The sequence below is a fragment of the Mandrillus leucophaeus genome, unplaced genomic scaffold (genome assembly GCF_000951045.1).
Source record: "Mandrillus leucophaeus isolate KB7577 unplaced genomic scaffold, Mleu.le_1.0 Scaffold224, whole genome shotgun sequence".
NCBI classification, from domain to species: Eukaryota; Metazoa; Chordata; class Mammalia; order Primates; family Cercopithecidae; genus Mandrillus; species Mandrillus leucophaeus.
In genome coordinates, this window is record NW_012102299.1 from 1,969,418 (window position 1) to 1,989,081 (window position 19,664).

The 19,664-nt window shown below is 38.1% G+C and overlaps 1 protein-coding gene across 3 annotated transcripts in view; it reads left to right on the top strand.

Moving 5' to 3' along the window:
• The window catches only part of FGF12 (fibroblast growth factor 12), a 633,659-nt gene that overhangs the window by 396,963 nt on the left and 217,032 nt on the right, over positions 1–19,664 (top strand). For all 3 annotated transcript variants that reach the window (XM_011981343.1, XM_011981342.1, XM_011981341.1), the window contains one exon: positions 17,285–17,395. In XM_011981343.1, the coding sequence (XP_011836733.1) occupies positions 17,285–17,395 (111 nt within the window). The remainder of the gene's footprint in view (positions 1–17,284; positions 17,396–19,664) is intronic.

Consider the following 19,664-nt stretch of genomic DNA (forward strand, 5'->3'; position numbering starts at 1 on the left):
TGAGAAAAAAAAGAGAGAGAGAAAGAAAGAAAAGAAAGAGAGAGAGAGAGAGTGAGAGAGAAAGGAAGGAAGGAAAGAAGGAAGGAAGGAAGGAAGGAAGGAAGGAAGGAAGGAAGGAAGGAAGGAAGGAAGGAAGGAAGGAAGGAGGAAATAGTCAGAAGAAAGGGATCTCGTCTAACTTTGATCAATGTGTAATATCAGCAAAGTCATTTTTTCCTGCACTAGGGTTCTATTTCTTCTAAGCAGTGGGAATAAGAACAGCTTTCCTGACTGGTGGTTTGCAATTCTCTAAGGAAAACATCTCTTCAAATATGTTATTTTCCTTAAAGCAATAGAATAAACTATTCAAAAATTATTTTTCCTTTAAGATTTAAAATTTGGGAACATAAACTAATCAGCTCCCTATTGTATCCCAAGCTCCTTGGATAGTATCTGACCCTGGAGACTCTCAACTACTAAATACCTGACACTTGGAAGGGATCCGGCAGATGTGTTCATGACTCAGTCCTTCAGAGTGTTTTTATGTCCTGTTTGCACAGTTCTAGCCACAATGATAATTTTGAATATTACACAGTTTTGATGTTACCCCCATAATGTACCACTTGTTAGAGGCATAATAAACATTGATGCCGAAATAAGACTTCGACCATTGTAATCCGAGCTCTTACGAAATGATTCTGCCTCCCACTTAAAAGTGGTGAATCTGCTGGAGAAAACATAACAACAAAAATTAAAATGCATAGTTGCACTCAAAACCAAAAAGGGGAAATCTCTACGTGCCAGAAAAGAAGAGGGAATTTATATTTATCGAGACGAGCAGGAACTGAGTTTCTGTACTTCAGGTGGCGATTACTAGAACGGCATAGGCATCAACAGGTGAGCATTGGGCTTAACCTTTATGTGGGCACAGGAGACTGGATGTCAGAGGCAGTGCTCCGTCTGAGAGACGGCGATCTAGAAAAATTCCTATCTGCCCAGGAAAACTAAAAAGAACTTGATGTGTCCACCTAGAGCAATGGGTGGGAAGTGTTGTCTGTGAGGAATTAGAAACCCAAACGAGAACCACTTCCTGGGTGAGGTTCAATATCAAACTCTCCTTGTTAAGTTGGAATTCCAGACTGAGAAGCTAACGTAAGAACTTCTCTCTAGCTGGGGGAATCCGCAAAGTACTACAAGAGGCCAAAACAAAGCCTTTCCATGGGTTTCACAGTCCAGGGAAACACAAAACAGCACAGCTTTCTCTGAGGAAAATCTCAGTCTGATAACTGACACCATGTAAGGGTATAAACCATCAAAAACAAGAGTAAAGCACAACAAATTGCATAATTCATACCCCAGAGTTGTAGATATTAAGATGAATCTAAAATGAATTTTTAAAATAGTATTTAAAATGTTTATTAATTAAATGAAGCAGAAATCACAAGACAGGAAAAGGGCACTATAGAAAAAAAGGTGAATTAAAAAAAAAAAAATTATATAGCAGCCAGGCATGGTGGCTCATGCCTGTCATCCCAGCACTTTGGGAGGCCAAAGCAGGCGGATCCCCTGAGGCCAGGAGTTTGAGACCAGCCTGACCAACATGGAGCAACCCCGTCTCTACTAAAAATACAAAAGTAGCTGGGCGTGGTGGCGCATGCCTGTAATCCCAGCTACGTGGGAGGCTGAGGTAGGAGAATTGTTTGAACCTGGGAGGCAGAGGTTGTGGTCAGCCAAGATCACGCCATTGCACTCTAGCCTGGGCAACAAGAGTGAAACTCTGTCTCAAATAAATAAATAAATAAATAAATAAATAAAATAATAATTATATAGCAATTACCGTTGTAAGAAAGAAAGCTTATGTGTGTGTTCAAAAATAGGCGCTAAATAATAGAAGAGAAAATGATTGAATTGGAAATGAAAGCAAACAAATCAATTCTTCTGAGAGATTAATAGATGGAAAACATTGAATGAGATTTTAAGAGATAGGAAGTATGTATAGAGAAGCTCTAACATGCATTTCAAAGGAGTCCTGGGAAAGGAGAAAAGGTACAATACCAGATCATCTATAATCAAAGAGATTAAGATAGAGAATTTGCAAAACACAAAAATTCATAAGGACTTTTCCCATCATGTGGATTCTTAAAACAATCCACACCTGGGAATATTATAGTAATATTATAAAATCACATTTTGATGAAGATACAATATTTTAAAAGAAGTCAGAGAGAAGAGACAGATTAACTACAAATGAAAGATAGATTGTAGACTTGTCAGCAACAATAGTTGCTAGAAGATGGTGAAATTTTGTTTCAGAGTACTGAGGGGAAATAAGCATCTTTTTGATGTTATGTGTCCAGTTAATTACAATCAAAAAGAGAGAGGAAGAAATAAACAAATGTAATGCCAAACAGTGAGACATTTTTACACTTTAATAGATTGGTTCTTTATTGGTTGCCAAAGAGGGGGTTGAGTCTAGGGGGAATGAGGGGTTACAATGGTGAGTGAAAAAGATGGTAAACATGTTTGTAAATCTATCATAATAAATGAAAAAAATCTTATGATGAGCATTTCATGGGTTTAAAAAGAAAATAGAACTAAAATACTAGACAGTAATAGAAATATGTGGATTTGAGTTTTTAGCCATTTGCATTATTTGATAAAAGCTTAGTAATTAACAGTTAAATTTGGATTTTGTTAAACTACAAATTTATTTAGATGTGTAAGGGTTACTACTAAAATAATAGAAACAGAACTGTAATTTCCAATTCAAGATAAAGGGAAAAATTGGAGGGAGTATAAGGGAGACTAAATCAATCTAATTAACATAAGGATAAAATAAAGAAGCAAAGAAATGCATAATAAATACCACAAACTAAGATGATAGCAATAAAAACAGCTAAATCAGAAAATTAAAGTTAAGGCAAAATGATTATAGTCATTTATTATGGGAATTTCAAATCAGATGAAAATTCAAAATCCAAATACATGGTATTAATACAATGTTGAATGAGATAATCAAATTGTTTGATAATATACATGGCACATTTCTATGTTAAAATGCACAATGCACAAAACGCAGTAGGTACTTTTTGTGGATATTTACAGAGGGAGTACAGGCACAAAAATATGAATAGGAATGCTACCTCCCAAATTCAGAAATATGGTTGCATCTCGCTAGCAAAATAATGGAATGGATTTAAAGAGATGACTGTAATGGTTTGATTCTATAAAACGATTTGAGGCAATTATGGAAAATGCTAGTGTTTGTTAAATATGGGTGATGAGTACATGGTTATTTGAGAGGCAGTGAGAATGATAATCTGTTCTGTGGGTTCTGGAGCCAGGCTGCCTGTGCTCAAACCCTTACAGCCCTTCTACTTATGAAATATGGGCGAGCCATTGGGCACTCACTTCACTTACACCTTAGTATTAGCATCTATAAAATGAGAGAAAAAAATACTAACTTCGTAGAGCTAATGCAAAGATGGAATGAGTAAGTACTAGACATAGAAATCATTTGAGTCCCTGGCTCATGGTAAGCACTATTAAAGGTTATTATTATTTTTCTGTTTTCTGCATGTTTGAAATATTTCCTGTTAAAAAGATAATTCAAATTAATAAAACTGTTAATGGATAGGTAAAATTATAATAAATCTTCAAATCATAATCAAGATAATCTTCATCAAAGCAAATTAAATTTACTAATAAAAATTCCTATGTGCTACAAATAGATGTTTTTAGAGCCTCAATATCAGAGTTAAAGAAGAAAATCTTATGAACGTTGTATCTAATTTGTTTTTCCATTTATGACTACAGAGGTGATCAATGGACGGAATGGATTATGTGTGGATACATACTTGGGAAGAGTTTCAGTTTTTTAATCTTATGTGGTCACTAGAAAGAAAACACAGAGATTCTAAAATTAAACCAGTTTTTATAAAACAAAGTACAAGATTTTGAAGCACCAAACAAAAAACCCAATGTTTTTGTATTTTTGATTCTGTAACACATAAACAAAATTCAACATACATTTTAATGTTTAGTTGTTCTCCCAAACATGTGCCCTTTAAAAATTATTTGTTGACAAATCATGCCTTTTCTTCATACAACGTGTGACATGTTAATGGGAAACTGTTTCAAGTTTTAAAATAGGTTATAGGTGTTAAAGTCAAGCTGGCCTTCTCCATAATGTTTGAGAGAATCCTTAGCTATGACTAGATCAACCCTTGCTGTACTGAATCCTGAAATATGCTTCTTGGAGTCGGCCATGAGAGAAGTAGACTTTTGGTCATGTGTATCTACAATCAGATCAGCCACCCTTGAAAGTATTGTCCTAGCACTTTGTCTGAAAACACTGGTTTCTTTATTCATGAGATCTTAGCCTCTATGTCACAGTCCATCATTATCAGTCACAGTGGCAGTTCCTTATACCTGTTTCACTTGTCCCTAAGAGCCTCCCAAAATGAATGAGTTACAGTACCCAACCCATGTTTACACATTTACTGTGTGTGTGTTAGCCACATTTGATAAATATTTTCAGTGCTCTTTTGTGTGATGTAGTATCAAGTAATAAATTAATTGTATTAGTGTAGTTCGTCTAGATTATAATTTAATTGAAATTTTAATAATCTTCATTGATTGACAGTGGTAAGAGATGTATCTATTAAAAATATTTTATCCATTTTTAATTCTAACTTATTAAAAATAGCTTGTAAGTATCTCTCTTGACCTGAGAGTCCCTCAGGTTTCTGGGACCTAGACATGGAGCCACTGAACTCTTCCAATACAGTCGTTTTATAGATGAAACCTGAAGCCCAGAGAGAAGAAACTAGGTCACTGAAAAAAACTATGTTTGATTCCTATGTGTTACTAGGCACTATGCTAAGAACTAGGTATTTTGTAATAAATACAAGTTACATGGCCTCACCCTCAGGGATGCTACAGTCTAGCGTGGGAAATAGACAGTAAACAACAAAGAGAAGTAGCTATCTAGTTACAAATTGGACTACCTGCAATGAAGGGAGGAAAAAACAAAACCAAACAACAGTGTGCTGCCAGATAATACCTGTACAAGTGTGGAGGCAGATTGAGGTTGGAGGCCTAGACAAGACCTCTATGAAGTTGTATTGATGCAGTGACTTGAATTTATTTCAGGAAGAAATCAATCCAGGCAGAGGGAAATACATGTGCAAAAATCCCTAGGTCTGAACAGAAAGAGGGCACATGTGCCTAGAGCTTAGTGAGCCAGGGAGAGAGTAAATCGAGATGATGATGAAACCGTAGGCAGGAGCCAGATGGTGCAAAGCTCTCCCGGCCATGCTAAGGGTCTGACGTTTTATTGTAAATGAAATGGGAAGCTGCTAAAGAGTTTAAGCAGAAGAGTGGCATGATCCAATTTATATTGTAAAATATTACCTTGACTGTAGTGTGGTTTGGAAGGGAAAGAGTGTTAGTGAGGAGGCTATTAGTGGAATCTAGCCCGGAGCACTTGATGGCCTGAACAAAGGTGGAGGCAGTGGGGAAGGAGAGGAGCAAACAATTGGAATTAGACCCCAGATGTCTGGATCCCCCTGCCCTGCATATGCCGCTGCACCACAGTGCCTGAGCTTACCAGGGTCAAGGCTGATGGATATGTTCTTGGAACTCTCAACTGCTCTTTTGCCAGAAGTATTATTACACCACTAGAACTCACTCTGGTTGACCCTGCAAAAGCAAAGCATTTTTTTGTGTGTGTGATGTTATGAAAAGATGATAGACAAAAATCGCATTTAACAACAATAATAATATACTTGCAGGTAATTTACATTTGGGGTGCATGAAGGAATTCCTCAGGCTTGCCAACCTGGGTAAACAGATCTCCTCTGATATCCAAGGCAGTTTCAGGACAAGTCCAACATTTGTGCAGCTCCCCTGATGTCAGGGAACTGTCATGCCTGTGCTCGCCCAAATAATGTGTCCTGTTCATTTATTTCTGGTGCCAAAAGATGTGTCTGTGAAAAAAGAGACCAACTGAGAAGATTTTTCTATGCCAAATGAGGATGCTTTTATTACAGAAGACTTTCTGTGCATAGAAGTGTCTGCATCCCTGCCACTTTTTTGTGACAGGAGGCCAAAAGCTATGTTTGCAACTCCAGTTTAGTGTTTGCTTTTTATTCCTGGCCCCTGGCTTTATAGATTTCCACAAGGTTTGTGGGCTGGTCACAGGTAAAGAAGTAGAGAGATATATTAGCACGTTAGAGTTCTTCAAAAGACAATTGATGATTAACAATGAGGTGTAAAGCAAAAAGCTTCCACCGTGGCTCTGGCCTGGATTAACTCTGTAATTTAGCACTAGCGAGTTAACCTGTGTAAGCTTCAGTGCCTTAATATTATGTGAAAAAAAGCCCAAGGATAGCACCTGCCTTAAATTATTTCAATGAAAATTCAGAGATAATCCACATAAAGTGCCTGGCATTTGTTAACTCCTTGGCATTTCCTTTCTGTGAGTGAAACTCAGGAGGATTTGCCTGTTGCTACTGCTTAACTAACCATGGATTTTCCTATCTACATTAATTCTGTCTGAAAGTTAAATCTACCCTATGAGCATGACGTCCTAGTCATAGGGCACACTATCATGTGTATTCCCAATTTCTTAGAACAGCCTTTAGTTGAGTGGGTCTTAGTCATCTAAACAATTTCACAAGAAGCACAGTATGGCTGTGCATGAAGAAATGACATAGCTTTCTGGATACCATGCAGCTAGTTTGGGAGAAGATCAGGACACCTCTGGGAGGCACAGAACTGGAAGATCCTGGTATGTTAAAGAACTCTGACTCCAGGGATTGGAAGATGCACTGCCACGCAAATTGCCCCTCTCCCTGGCGTTTTGTTTCTTCATAGGTAACATGAGCCTTGAATTCGATTATGCTGAATGGCTTGTCTGGCTCTGAAATCTTAAGATTTTAGGATTATCTTCGTGTTTGAAGTGTCTTGTGGTCTACATTCTTTGAGCTGCCTGGAAAGCCACATTCATTCCAGGTCTACTTCTCTGGGTGATCATTTGAGAAAGACCAGGGAGTTGTAATCCAGTGAAGTTGACCAGGGTCAAACTCTCCTCCATGAACAGAGATTCTTAAAAGGCAAGAAGGTATTTGGCTTCATGGGAATGCCTGCGTTAAGCTTTCTTCACCCACACCTTCATTAATATTCTACATTTAAATAGTGCTCCTTTAGGAAGATAATGATTGATTTGGATTCGGATTCGGGATTTGGATTTACGACTGAAATGAGACTTTCATTCTTAAGGTGACTGAAACATTAGCACACCAAGCAAGTCAGTCCTCTGTGGCAGCTTTTCCATCCCCATTGCCACTGCCTACGTAAGGCCCGTATTATATGGAATAGCTCTGTAACTGGCTCTCATAACCGCAATATCACCCATTCTAACTCAGCCTTCACTATTGTCCCCCACTTCGACTTTCTAAAATACTACCCTCATAATTTTAGCACCTGACTTAAAATCCTTCCCAATTTTCCCATTGCTTAATGCATTGGCCTCTGAAGCCTGTGGGGCATGACAGCCATTGGCATATGAAAAAAAACTATCACAACTTTTTTTTAGATACAGGTTCTCACTCTGTCTCCCAGGCTGGAGTATAGTGATGCAGTCATAGCTCACCGCAGCCTTAAACTTCTGGGCTCAAGCGATCCTCCCACCTCAGCCTCCCCAGCAGCTCGGACTGCAGGTGTGCACCACTATGCCTGGCAATGACAACTTTTGTTTGTGTTTATCATTGATCCCATTTTAAAATTCCTATTTTGATTTATATCATACACAAAATTTACAGAGTGGCACATACACGTGGCATAAATTCTACATGTACATATATGGAGGCTGTGGGTTTAAAATATTTTACTGACAGATGTATAATTAGAAAAGTTTGGAGATCATTGATTTAAGGAATAAACTAAAACTTGTTATTAGCTTTGCTTAAGGATCCTCAAGTGTACTGGACCCTGCTTCTTTTCTGCTGTCGCCTCTAGCCCCTGCATGCACCCCCGTATTTCCTTCACCCTGACCACACCCATCTACATGCATGGTCCTTGCACATGCTAAGCACATGTGTCCGTCTGTGCCCTTGCTCCTGCTGGTGCTGCTCAAAGCAAAATCCTCCTGCCTATTCTAGGCTAACTATAAAATGGTGCTTCATCTTTAAAGCTTTTTTCAACTGCTTCTTGTCCCAGAACCTGCCATCCCAGGTAAAATTAGCATCCCCATTCTGTGATTCCATGGCATTTTGTTTGTTCATTTATGACAGCACTTTTCATGTTCGCTGAAATAATGATTAGTTGTGTATGTGTCTCCCTGATGAGGCCGTGGGTGCCTTCAAGGCAGGAATTGCATCTTACTCATCTTTGTACCCAGCACCTAGTGCATATCGGAAGTCAATAAACGGTGCTGGAGCTATTTTAAATTTTCATGAGCATATTACAGAGAAGAATCTAGGAGGAAGGGGGCTAATGCTATGAGGAATAAAATTGACTCGGTACAAAAACCTTGTCCCTACTGGCATTTCACATCTTAGCTCAGTTTTCCTGCCCTCCGTCTCCTGTCTTCTACAGCTCAGACTGCTTTGGTGAAGAGGAAACTCCAAAACTGCAGGTTTTTTTCTTTCCATTTAGCTTTGAGACAGTATGAAGGTTAAGGTTAAGGTTCGCCTGTCTCAAGGTCATTCAATTCCTGTTGAAATGTGAGGCAACTCAGGGCTTTGGAGACTGTGCAGTTTATCAGGGAGGCTGCTGTGCTTGTCAGACTGTGTTCAGTGTGCAGGACAAAATTGGAAGAAACGCACTAGAGGCCAGAGGCATTATATTAAAAGGCTATAAGCAGCTAGCTCTTTGCTCAAATGAGGAACTCCTTTGAAAGTCACAGGTGACCAAGGAAAATGCCAGGTATATCTTATTACTTTCGTTCCTTCAGCATACAGACACTCCTCATCTCCCTTGTGCCTGGCACTGTGTTCGGTGCTGGGATACAGTTGATGAATAAGGTCTCTGCCCTGAGAAGTTTGTAGTTCAGCAGCAGAGACAGGGGTGTAAACAAGCACCTCTAAAATAGTGCACAGCTCTCCTAACCTGTGCACACGGAGCTCTGAAGAGGAAGTGATTAATTTTGCCTCAGGGTGTCAGGGAAGACCCTGTGGAAGAAAGCAGTGCTTAGAAGGCTCTGGAGGACCCCTGGGCAGAGGAGGAAGGCAGGGGTTGTGCATTTCAGGCAGAGGTATCTATAGAAGCAAGAGAAAGCAAGTAGAGAAAGGGCTGGTGGACTTTCTCATTAAAGGGTCTGTTAGTAAAGCTGTCAGTCTTTGCAGGGTATAGGGTATCTGTGGCAACTACTCACCTTTGTTGTTGTAGTTTGAAAGCAGCCAGAGACAATGCATGAGTGAATGCGCATGGCCATGCTCTAATAAAACTTTATTAACCAAATTGGCAACCACAGGGCTACAGTTTGTGGACTCTTGGCGTAGAGGAAGGATCTTCAGAGAGCCTCTAATCTGTTGGTTATTAATCTTTTCAATTATTAGGATTGCTTTACACTTGCTGCTCCCTGCTCCTGGAATGCATTTCTGTTAGATATCCTTTATGGTTTCCTTCCTCTCTTTCTTTAGCCACTGTGATGCTATCTTCTATTCATTCTGTGGACAATAGCACATCCATCCCTTGCATGCTCTATCCTTTTCTATTGCTTTAATTTTCATCATAGCACTTACATGAACATTTTATTATATATTTTATTGTTTATATGTTTATTTTCCATCTTCCTACTAGAATGCACGCTTTATGTTTTTACCTCTGTTATATTCAGTGGTGAGCTGAGCTGATGGTGCTCACCTCTTTCCAGCTTCACGTCTGTGTTCAGTGATGTCAAGTAGTAGTTTTAAATCAGTCATAGTTGAAGTATTTGCACCGTGGAAATCATCCCATGGACGTCTAGTTTTGGATTTTCTTTTCTGCTCTGTTTTTCCGGCAGGGGAGGGAGGTGGGGGAGAGTTGGTTTACTAGCATGCACTGATTATCCCTTTTGCCCAGAAGAATAATTGTCACAAAGGCTGCTGCTTAATAAATATTCATTTTTAAAAAATAAAAATGTGCCATTAGTGTCTGTTGATAAAGAAAAATAGATATGCACTTAGTTACAGAATCCTCTTGGAATATTAGCACTTTTGGGGTTGATTCATGGCCCTCGGGTCGGTAGCTGCTCATGGTGTCTCTCATCTTCATTTGGCCGATGGGGAGATTGAAGATGACGGACAGGACCTGACTTATTTTACTCCACAGAGCAGATTATGCCAGGCTACAGTGACACGTCTTCAGCCTTATCCTTTCAGTTCTGGAAGGTGCTCCTCTAGGTCTGTTCACCTCAGTCTCTTGAGTGAATGAGGGGCCTGAGGCCTGCTTCTCCTTTACTAAATAGCATATATTTTTAATGAATCCCCGTAGCTCAGTAGAGTCGCAATTTTTCAGTGTGTTCAGAAGTCCAGGTAAGTTCTATCCCTTTTCAAATGCTTACTGTAGCTCATTTCTGATTTGTCGGAGACTTTGATTTATGGTATGTAAATATGCCCTAGTCTATCCCCTTTAGTCATGATTGGTCAGAAATATATTTGCTTACGAACATTTTCTAACCCTAATAATCTAATTTTGAAGTCTGCATCAGTGTAATGCTCCGGAAGCACTTGACAAGAATCGCGTTTAACAGCTTCTCAATCTCAGTTCCTTCAAGTGGACAACATTAAATGTTAATACAGAAGGCTCATTTGTAAACCCAAAGAGACTGATTAAAAGAACCCATCAAACTACTCCACAATCCATGTTTAACATTTATAAAGAAGATTGCATTTTCTGGGTGCCTGGTAAACCTTGTTTTTAATTCCCTGTCTTACGCACCAACTAAGGAAACAGAAAAGTGAAATTGTATTTAGTGGACCATCCCGCTTATCCCAAAGCTTTCCAGGACACCAGGGTTAGAAAGGATCTTTCATTCTCACTCAGAGTGTCTCAGCCTCTGGAGACACCCACGTCCTTCACAGCTGCTCTGACCTGTAGTTTTCCTGCTTCTTTCTGGCTACATCCAGTGATAGAAAACTCACTCTTTCCTTAGGCAACCTGTTCTCTCTTTGAATACGATTAACAGAGAGTTCTTTTTTATCTGCATACCTGGTAACTTTCACCCATTGGCCCGAGCTCTATCTCTGCGGAGCCACTCAGAACAAATTGGCTGCTTCTTATTTCTTTGGATTCTCAAGAATGTGGAGACAGCTCTCCACATCCCCCCTTTTCTAGGCTCTCACATTCCTCCAAATCCCCCCTTTTCTAGACTGCACAGCCACTGTTAATTCAGCCATTCTTCCTACGACAGTCATTTATACCCTCTTTATTTGGCTCCCTTTCCTCTGGGCATGTTCCAGTTTTGCCAGTATTCTTTTTAAAGTGACTAAACAGTGCTAGAGAGTGGCTGTGACTTTGGGTAAAAGTGATGCATCTTCCTGGAATCTCAAAAAAACTGAAAAATGAGAAAAAAAGTACCTCATACAGCCAGTTGTTATGCATAATAAATAAAACCATAGTAAAATGATCAGAAGCATACCTGCCACGAAGGAGATGGGTTCATAATATGGCCATTGTTATTAAAAGTACTATTAATTCTCTAGATATGGCCTCCATTACATAATTTTCCTTAGTATTATAATAGTTTTCATTTTAGATTGGAGTTTATATGTAGAATCTTTCTCTGAAGTTTGGGTATAGGTGAATACGCTGGCCCTAGAAGATTTTAGTATCAAAGGTTATATATACACATATTTCTTGCACAGTTTTCCATAACTGCTTCTCTATCAACCCATACTTTAATAACTGATGCACAGCTAGATACTCTCCCCTCCTTATTCTCTCCTCTCTTCTCCCTTCTTGCTCCCCAACCCTGTTTTAATAAGGTAAGAATTTTGCTCTTTGGAAAGGAAGGGATGATGTCCATTCTGTTTATAGGAACTGAGTTCTTGTCTGAACTCATCCGTGTGGTAGCTGTGTGACCTTGGATAAGACACTGTCTCTCCCAGCCAGAGTTTTGGTTTTTGGTTTTTTTTTTTACCTTTGAAGCTAATGAAGGAAAGTGTCGATCCTTTCCACGTCTAAAATTCATCCTATTTCCTATAATTGAATATTCATCCTGAGATGTGTGACCGGGACCCGTTGGCTCTGTCTCTATTCTGAGTTTCCATCGTGTACCCAGGAAATACTCCGTATCACTAGACGGACTGTCAAGCTGGCAGGAACGTCTAGATAGCTCTGGCATGTGTCAGCTTTTCTGAGTGGCTCTGAATTCAAACCTTCTGCTGAAATTGCCATGTCATCCTGATGGGAAGCAGTATTGAACCCAAAGTCCCATCCTTTACCTTCTTTATCACTCGGCCTCTTTGAGGAAAACATGTATTACTTGCTTTTTTGGCTGTACTTAGTATTTTTAATAAACCTATTATTTCAGAATTTTTTTAATTTATAGAGATGTGAAGATAGTACAGAGTTCCTATATACCCTATATCCAATTTCCCATAGTAACAGCTTACATTAATGTACAATATTTGTCACAATTAAGAATCTATATCATTACAGTATTTTTAACTAAAATCCATACTTTATTCAGATTTCCTTCATTTTTACATAATGTTCTTTTTCAGCTCTAGGATCTCATTCAGAATACCCTATTACATTTAGTTGTTATGTCTTTTTAGACTCCTTTTATCTATGATTTTTTCCTAGACACTCGTTTTCTTCAATGACATTGATAGTTTTTTTTTTTTAATTTTTTACTTTTAACTTTCATGGGTATATGGTGGTTGTATATATTTGTAGGGTACACGTGATATTTTGATGCAGACATACAATGCATAGTAATCACATCATGGCAAATAGGTTATCTCTCACCTCAAACATTTATCCCTTCTTTGTGTTATGAACAATCCATTTTGAGGAGTATTGGTCAAGTATTTTGTAGAACATTCTTTAATTGGCATTTGTCTAATTTTTTTTCTCATAATGAGACTGAGGTAGGTTTTTTGGAGGAAGATCACAGAGGTAAAGTGCTATTCTCATCACATAATCTCAAGAGTACATACTATCAGCATGTTTTATAATTGATGATATTAACCTTGATCACCTGACTGAGGTAGTGCTTTGTTTGTTAGGTTTCTCCACCATAATATTACTGTCTCCTTCCCTTTCCGTGTTGTATTTTTTGGCAGGAGGTTCAAAGCCCATTACACTCAGCCAATGGAAGTTTATTTCTTCTTCAGTTCACTGCCCAAGGGAGATGTTTCAATGGCTGTCATCTTTTCTTTACCTGTTATTCAGGGACCCAACGTTCTTCCCTTCTGTTGCTTCTGTAGCCCCCAGGGCTATGTTATCTTAATCTGGCCGGTGTTAAGGAAAAGAGAATGTGGAGGAGAATGTTTGCTTTTAAAAACCTTGGCCTGAAAATGGCACACATCACTTCCACTTACATTCCATATGACACTCATTCATCTGCCAAACCCAACTGCAAGGGAGGCTAGGACATATGGTCTAGCTGGGTGCCCAGAAAAAAGAGGAAATGGATTTCAGTGAAATGCTTGCAGTATTTGCCACACCACTTTAGAGCACAAAAGGGAACAAACCAACCATTCCTCCCCTACCATCTAATAATATGGTCATCATTTCATTAAAAAAAGAAAAATAGTAATGGAAGAGCATAATTTTAAAATCAAGGAGTCATATAAACTGAAAAAAATTAGGTGCATAGAAAACCTATTCCATTGACCCTATTTGTCTTAGTGTCACTGTTGTGTTATGAACATTTGTTGAGAACAGGCACTTACTTGCATGTCTGCATTTGAGAACCCTTTTTTCTATTCTGTCTGTACCAGGCTGCATCATGCCCAGAGTTGTCATGTTTTGTGTGGAATGCCTTTCCTCTGGTTTCCTTGCCTACGGCAGTCCTACTCATTCTTCAAGTGACAGATGAAGTGTCTTATCCCAACCTTCAGACAGGACTGGTCACTTGCTCCTTGGTGACATCACGTCACTGTGATTCACTTCCTCGTTTATCAACTCTCCCACACTAGTATTATACACAAATATGTTTCATGCATTAGACTGGGTGCTCCCTGAGGACAGCAACGGTTTTATTCATGTCTTGGGTCCCCAAGCATAGTCTGACGAATAAATGTGCGTTCGTTGAATGTACCCAGGATGCTGGATATGCTGAATATGCTGAAAAGTTGTCTCATTTTGTACCTCCTTTCTTTAAAATAGAGCAAAACATGTTCTGGCTTTCCCCCTTATAAAGGAGATCCTCACTTATGATAGTCAAGCCTTCATGGAGGAGGTGATGTTGAGCTGAACCTGGAAAGGTTGGTAAGACTTGATAGATGGTAATAGATATAAAAGATGCCAGTCAGGCTACACAGCTTTCTGTGCCCCATCTATGTTATATATGTTCAGGGTATTTTTTTCAACAGATGATCAAGTCTCCTTTGGAACTTCTATAATATAGGATGTTCATTTTCACATATCACAAGATAATTAAAACGCAGACTCTGGGCTTGTTCTGGCACTGCTCTCAGAGATGGGTGCTCAGAGTCTGATGCTCATTATCATGAGCCGGAGTTCCCAACCTGAATTACCAGGGCTTCAACAGGGGATGGCTCCACCAAGGCTAAAGAAGTGTTTAATTACAGGTACAGAAAGAGGAGCATGAAGAAAACAAACAATCATTTACAGGTTTTAACGACTGAACTGCCATGCATCTCATTATCAATAAAAAATGACTTCTTAAAGTGACTTTATCGAGCTTATTAGAAATAAAGTATGAATTGTAAGAAAGTTGTCCTCTTCCTCCCTTCTATCATTTTCTATCCTGTACTTTTAGCTTTAGTGGCTTTACAAGCTCAGTTAATATGTTACTAAAGCAGAAGCTGGAGGCATATTCTTTTCTCAGAATGCTGCTTTTACCTCCCTTATACCGTGTCCTTGATTTTTATAGTTGAAACAGTAGACTTCAATTAGGATGTATATTTTATGGGTTTTCTAGTTCGTACTTTGTCATTATTCATTTGAAATTTGCAATGATTATAGAGTAGCACTTTTAAAAAATCTTACTATATAGGTACAAAAACTTGAAACTCAGATGTTAGTTAGATGAGTTGCTCAGGGCCACACAGCATTTGAGGTTCAAATCTATAGGTGAGTCTACCACATCAGAAGTTGCGTGTCAGCCAGGCGGCCAAAGGTAGAGGCACACAGAGAGCTGTTTGCGGCAACTATCACAAGGACAGAAAACCAAACGCTGCATGTTCTCACTCATAGGTGGGAATTGAGCAATGAGAACACTTGGACACAGGAAGGGAAACATCACACACCAGGGCCTGTCTGGGGTAGGGGGAGTGGGGAGGGATAGCATTAGGAGAAATACCTAATGTAAATGACGAATTAATGGGTGCAGCAAACCAACAAAGCACATGTATACATATGTAACAAACCTGCACATTGCACTCATGTATCCTAGAACTTAACATATAATTTCTTTTTCGAAAAAAAGAGAGAGTTGTTTGCAGCGTTAGCTAGCCATGTGTTTCCCCAACTTGTCCATAGTTGTGGGAATAGATGAGCCTATGGAGGAAGTGCATTGAAGACAAATCCATTCTTCTATTTCTGCCAGCATTCAAGGCAGAGGATTCTACTGTGCTCAAAGTAAATAGAGACTTACATGAAGGAACAAACAATCATTCAGTGTAACTTCAAGATTTTTATTGGTGTGGACATTGAAGTTCACAAATTTAAAAAATTGAATTTATTTAACTCATAAAGACAATATCTACCTATTAATTAGAATGCCTAATTTCCAGTTCAGTTCTTTGCTCATCAGCCTGCTTCCTCATTCCCGATTTCTTTGACATGTCTTTTGCTTCTTAGGACTGCTGTGAAAAAGACGTGTTGATAGAGACATTGCACCATATTCCCAAATAATGTGAATGTGATCAAGTCACATGTGCAAAAGTCCCAGCGACAGACACTTGTTACAGGGTGTAGGCCAATTCTCAAAGAATTAATCACATTGAATGTTTAACTAGAATTCTCTTTTAGACCTAAACATCAATAAATGCATTCAGTGTAACACAGAGTGCCTACCGTATTGCTGGGCAGAAAAAAGGCATTCTTGGTAAAGATTAGTTGAAAAAATGGGTGAAGGATGAAGTTGACTAGCTTAAATTCAGTGATTGTCCTTCTGAGGATACCATGTTGCTACTTTAGCAATCGTATGATTTCCATCTTTGCCTCAATTTTTATCTCTAGAAGCAGCATTTTTCTTTTTCTCCTCATTTTAATGAAATAATTAGGGCTATAAGTGCCCTAGAATAATTCATTTTTGCTCAACAATAGAGACAAAAATGGTGATGAGGTGGAAATTAGATTGTTGCTGGCAGCCAGCACTGCAATGAGAAAGCTTTAAATATTTATATTAGCTGATGCACAAAAATTCAAATGTGTTATACAAAGGTTAGTTTGAAAGTGTTCGTGTTTAGAGGGTTTTTAAAAGTTGAGCAATTCTGGTTTGAAATACTTAGAGAAATATGTATGACTTGATTTTTTTTTTTTTTTTTTTTGTACTGGAGAAATGAACTTTGGAATACTGAGGCTCCTCTCTGAAGAACTATGTAGTGAAGGTGAAATTTGCATTTCCACATATTTCCCAGTGTCATCTCGTGGCCATGGAAGTTTTGCTGTTGCCTGTGTTCTTCTCATCCAAACTATTCTTTCTGGCTGAACTTGATCACAAATTCAAAACCCAGGAGCTTCTGATGGAAAGCTGACATCCTACAGAAATAGAAGTCTTATGAACCTGGTTATGACTACTAGAAACTTAGAAATTACAGAGGCATTTGGCCTAAACAATAATTCTGGAATGAGACTATAATGTTGGTGAAATCTTGCAGTCAGACACCAGATGTACAAAGGAGGAAAATAATTCACTTTTTAGCATGTCTCGGTATTTTCCTAATCATAATTTGCTTTTATTTAGCTGCATTTAGTTTGTTGCTAAAAGTGTTATAGCTCTACCTCTAGATGGAATAAAAAGCATAGATATGTTACTGAAATACCCAACTCCCAAATACGTAATTCAATATTTAAGCTATTGGCATTTACATATTTACTTACAGGATGTTTTTAACAATTTGTAAGTGTGCATTTGTGTAAGCCAAATAAAAATTTGAATAATTATTTTGTTTTGCAGAACCCCAGCTGAAAGGGATTGTGACAAGGTTATTCAGCCAGCAGGGATATTTCCTGCAGATGCACCCAGATGGCACCATTGATGGGACCAAGGACGAAAACAGCGACTACAGTAAGAAACATCAGCTTCTTACAATCTGATTACAAATCAAATGTGGGGCCCAGTGTATCTCATACTTAAAGCATTGCTAAGCTGCCTTACCAAACTATGCCTTTCAAACTATTTAACTATTAGTAAGCTGGTGTCTTTTCCTTTATCCTTCTTGCTATGATTTCCTGCAGCAAAGACACAGTATAGGAGGGAGGTTATGCAGGTAAGAGAAGGTAAGAGGCTTAAAGGTATTTCCTTTGGTCAGTGGGCAAGAATATACTCCCATCGCGGTGTTTGTAGGCAGCATGATGATAAACACTCCTAACAACAATACAAGCACATCTTCCAACACGGGATGGTATTTAAATCCCGGAACCAAGAGATGAACAAGTTATAGTTCAATAATGAACAAGTTATGTATTTCTCAGAACACAATTTCCGACAGACAAAAATTACCTCTTAAGGTAAATACTGAGTACATGTATGTGTGTGTGTATATATGTGTGTGTGTGTGTGTGTGTTATATATATATAACATACATGTATGTTATTTTATGTTAAAGGCAAAATTGCTGATTTTAAAAGGAAAATATATTTAAATATCATGATTACATATGGCACATATAATAAATATATATAACAGTAAGAAGATAATGAAGACTGATAGACCTGAAATGGAATTTAAATTTTTTGGGGGGAAATAAAAATGCTGAGCATTCAAAGATTAATAATAATTTCTCTGGATATAGTTTTTAAGTGATCTAACTTTAGAGTTGACAAGTTCAAAAATTAAATGCAGTCATCAAGGTATGACAAAATGAATTTGCAGTCTAGAAAAATTTCAAATACAAGCTCCAGAGGCAAGATTGATAGCTCTCATATCTTTCAAATTTTGCATAATCATATACAGATACCTGAGGGCAAATTCGTGTCATTCTAAAATTATGTATGGTGCCATATTGTTTCCTAATGTTTGTCTGTCTTCATTGTTAGATCTTTAGTGTTGAGCACACAATAAATACTCATTGATATCTGTCCAAACAAGTTGTGATTCTGATGGATGTAATTTTGTGATCAGGCTGATAATCTACTAAGCTGCATAAAGTAATATAGGAAGCTAGATATTTTATAGTGAAATATCTTTTAAATTATTAAGAAATCTTTGAGGAAAAATTTAAAATTCCTAAAGAATGAAAATGATCTTGTCCACCCTTTCTAAGTTATTCTTTGTTCAGTTAATATCACACATTTAGAATATAATTTACAATAGATAAAAGATCTTATTATAAAGAATTTCATTTCAGTTTCCTTGCTTTCAGATTTTTTGCTAGGTTGTTGATTGACTTATTTTGGTTTGCACTGGTGGCGTGTTTTTGTGAGAGCATTCTTTAAATGAATAAAGCTTTCAGCTCAGTATAGAAGAATCAGGATAGTTTTCTCTCCGTGTATTTTCATTTATTGCATCTGTCATTAAATGTCGATTTAGTGAGGCTACAAATATAGATGCAAGAACCAGGGAACCACTTAGTTGTGTCACTTATCTGCACTAACTTCAAGATATTACTAGTTCTCAGGTTTTATTTCTATAAAATGTGATGGCTGGAGATGGTGATGATATATCAACATCTCTGTCAGCACCATCCATCTAACTTTAAAAAAAATTGAAAAATTATAAATTGATGAAGATAGAATCAATCCCTAAGTAAGACAATTAGCCATATTCAATCTACAAAATGCTATCTTTACCCAGCCAACTATCTTGCAAATGCATGACATTTATCATGGGGCAAAGACAGAAGGGTGTGGAAGTGCAGGTTTGGGGTCAAGCTAGGACAAATCCTTCCTGCATTCTTTCTAGGAAAATGATTGACAGTGCTTGCTTTGTTGATGCTGGGTTGACTGCTGGTGTAAATCTACACCCACGTGTACATTTGTACCTTCCTTCATGCATATATATATATCTCTCTCTTAGCATAATGTCATTATGCCTACCACACACAAACACACATACACACACACACACCAAAGGGCATGCATTGTGTCAGATACGTACTTTAAAAAATTCTCTGAACTCAGATTTAAACTAATGTTTTATTAAGATAAACTACCACACACACTTTTTAATCAGTTGTTTTTAAAATCATTTAGGTGTGCAAAATATAAGGATTAATACAAGTTTATCTGGATACCTACCACTAGCTTTTTATTTTATTTTATTTTATTTTTGAGACGGAGTCTCGCTCTGTCGCCCAGGCCGGAGTGCTGTGGCCGGATCTCAGCTCACTGCAAGC